At 50.1% G+C, this 1,676-nt stretch overlaps 1 protein-coding gene across 8 annotated transcripts in view; it reads right to left on the reverse strand.

The window, feature by feature from the left end:
* SPATA7 (spermatogenesis associated 7) overlaps nt 1-1,676 on the reverse strand; it is a 56,333-nt gene that overhangs the window by 10,122 nt on the left and 44,535 nt on the right. For all 8 annotated transcript variants that reach the window (XM_025215559.1, XM_025215560.1, XM_025215561.1 and 5 more), the window contains one exon: nt 503-566. In XM_025215559.1, the coding sequence (XP_025071344.1) occupies nt 503-566 (64 nt within the window). The remainder of the gene's footprint in view (nt 1-502; nt 567-1,676) is intronic.

A 1,676-nucleotide genomic window follows, 5' to 3' on the forward strand; every position in this document is an offset into this window, starting at 1 on the left:
CGGGTGACCCTGGAGGCGGGGAGTGGCAGCTAACTGGGGCTCCTAGCCTCTATGGCACAGCAGAGGCCTTGAATCCATTGTGCTCCTGAGGCTAAGAGAGGTGATCAGCTGACTGACTTCCTATTTGCTGGTGCAGGGGGAGCCCAGGACCATGATCCCAGGCTCCTTCTGTACCGGGAATAGGGTGTGATGGAGATCTGATCCTCTACCCAAAATTGCACCTCCTGCCATACACATGCAGCATGGTGGGAAGCATGATTGTTAGGACTGTAAATCAGAACCTATGGCACCTTTAAATGACCATCTGCCAGGGGCCTATTTCTTATCATTCCCTCTCGTTCCTTTGGACCCCAGGCCTCTGAACATGGTGAATTCAGCTGTCAACTCATCTAGAAAATGAAACTGGATTTTGCTCTAAACTGCAGTGGCAGATGAAATATGTGCTCTGCTGAAGGAAGTTTTATAAACATCTAGATGATTGATAAATATACTTTTTTATTACCTGTGTTATGATCTTTTGGAAGTCAGTCACTTTTCTCTCAGATGCTTTGGGATCAGATTGAAAACTACAAAGTTTGAAAATAAATATTAGAACAATATATGGACATCATAGGCCAATTGTCTACTTTGCATAACATAGGCTTAGATTTTTTAAAGTCACCTTGGGGATAGGAACACTCAATGTCCATCAATTTTAAAGGGAACTGGGCATTCATATCCTTGTGACAGCTTTGAAAATATGTGCCATGGCTGCTACTCACATAAGAAGAGCAAGTGATTGTCAGTTCTCAGTTTGCCAACATTTAAGGCAATACAGTCATTTTTAGATCATCTAAATCCATCTCCTGACTGGATAGTTACTGAGGGTGAATAGTAGGGCTATGCGAAGCTGCAGTCACTGATTCGATTCAGAATTTGGCCTGATTCAGCAGCCTAATCTTCAAATCTGAATCAAATCGGGAGACCCATTAAAAGGTCCAAATCAAATCCAAAGCCTGTGAATCGATTCAGAAAAGATTCAGAGATTTGGATCCACCACAGACAGGCAGGCACAGTCGGGCAGCTGCAGGTTCTCCCCTGGCTTCTCTGGCTGTGCCTGCCTCTCCCCAGGCAGGGGGAGCCGCCAAGAGAAGCCCCCATGGCTGCCCTTCCCGGCCCCATCCCCCACCCAACCTGAGCCCCCTGGCACTTTAAGAAAAAAAATAAGCCCTTCACTAACCTGCTGCAGCAGGGGCTGTGGGAGCTCTGGGGCCTCCTGGCAGAGCCCCCCACCATGCAGACCCTGCACCCCGATCGCCCCCCTCAACCCCACCCCTGATGGCCCCCCAGCCCAGCCCCAGCAGTCCAAAAATAAAACAAAACAAAACAAAGCAAAACAAATTAACAAAAAAAACCCGCACTCACTGGCAGTCACCTGGCCCCAGCATGCCAGCAGTTAAAAAAAAGCAAAAAGCCCCACACTCACCAGCTGCAGCAGCAGGGACTGGGGTCTCTGGGCCCTTGTGGCAGAGCCTCCCTGTGCAGCATGGGACAGTGGAGCTTGCTGATCCCCCCTGCCTGGCACCCATGTAGTAACTTCTCCATGGCGCAGGTGCAGCGCAGCTCAGCAGGGCGCTGCGTGCTGTCTGGGCGCTGGGGCTGCTGGGGCTGAGTAGTGCCAGGCTCCAGCTGACACA

Source organism: Alligator sinensis, unplaced genomic scaffold, assembly GCF_000455745.1.
Source record: "Alligator sinensis unplaced genomic scaffold, ASM45574v1 scaffold1141_1, whole genome shotgun sequence".
In the NCBI taxonomy this organism is placed as follows: domain Eukaryota; kingdom Metazoa; phylum Chordata; order Crocodylia; family Alligatoridae; genus Alligator; species Alligator sinensis.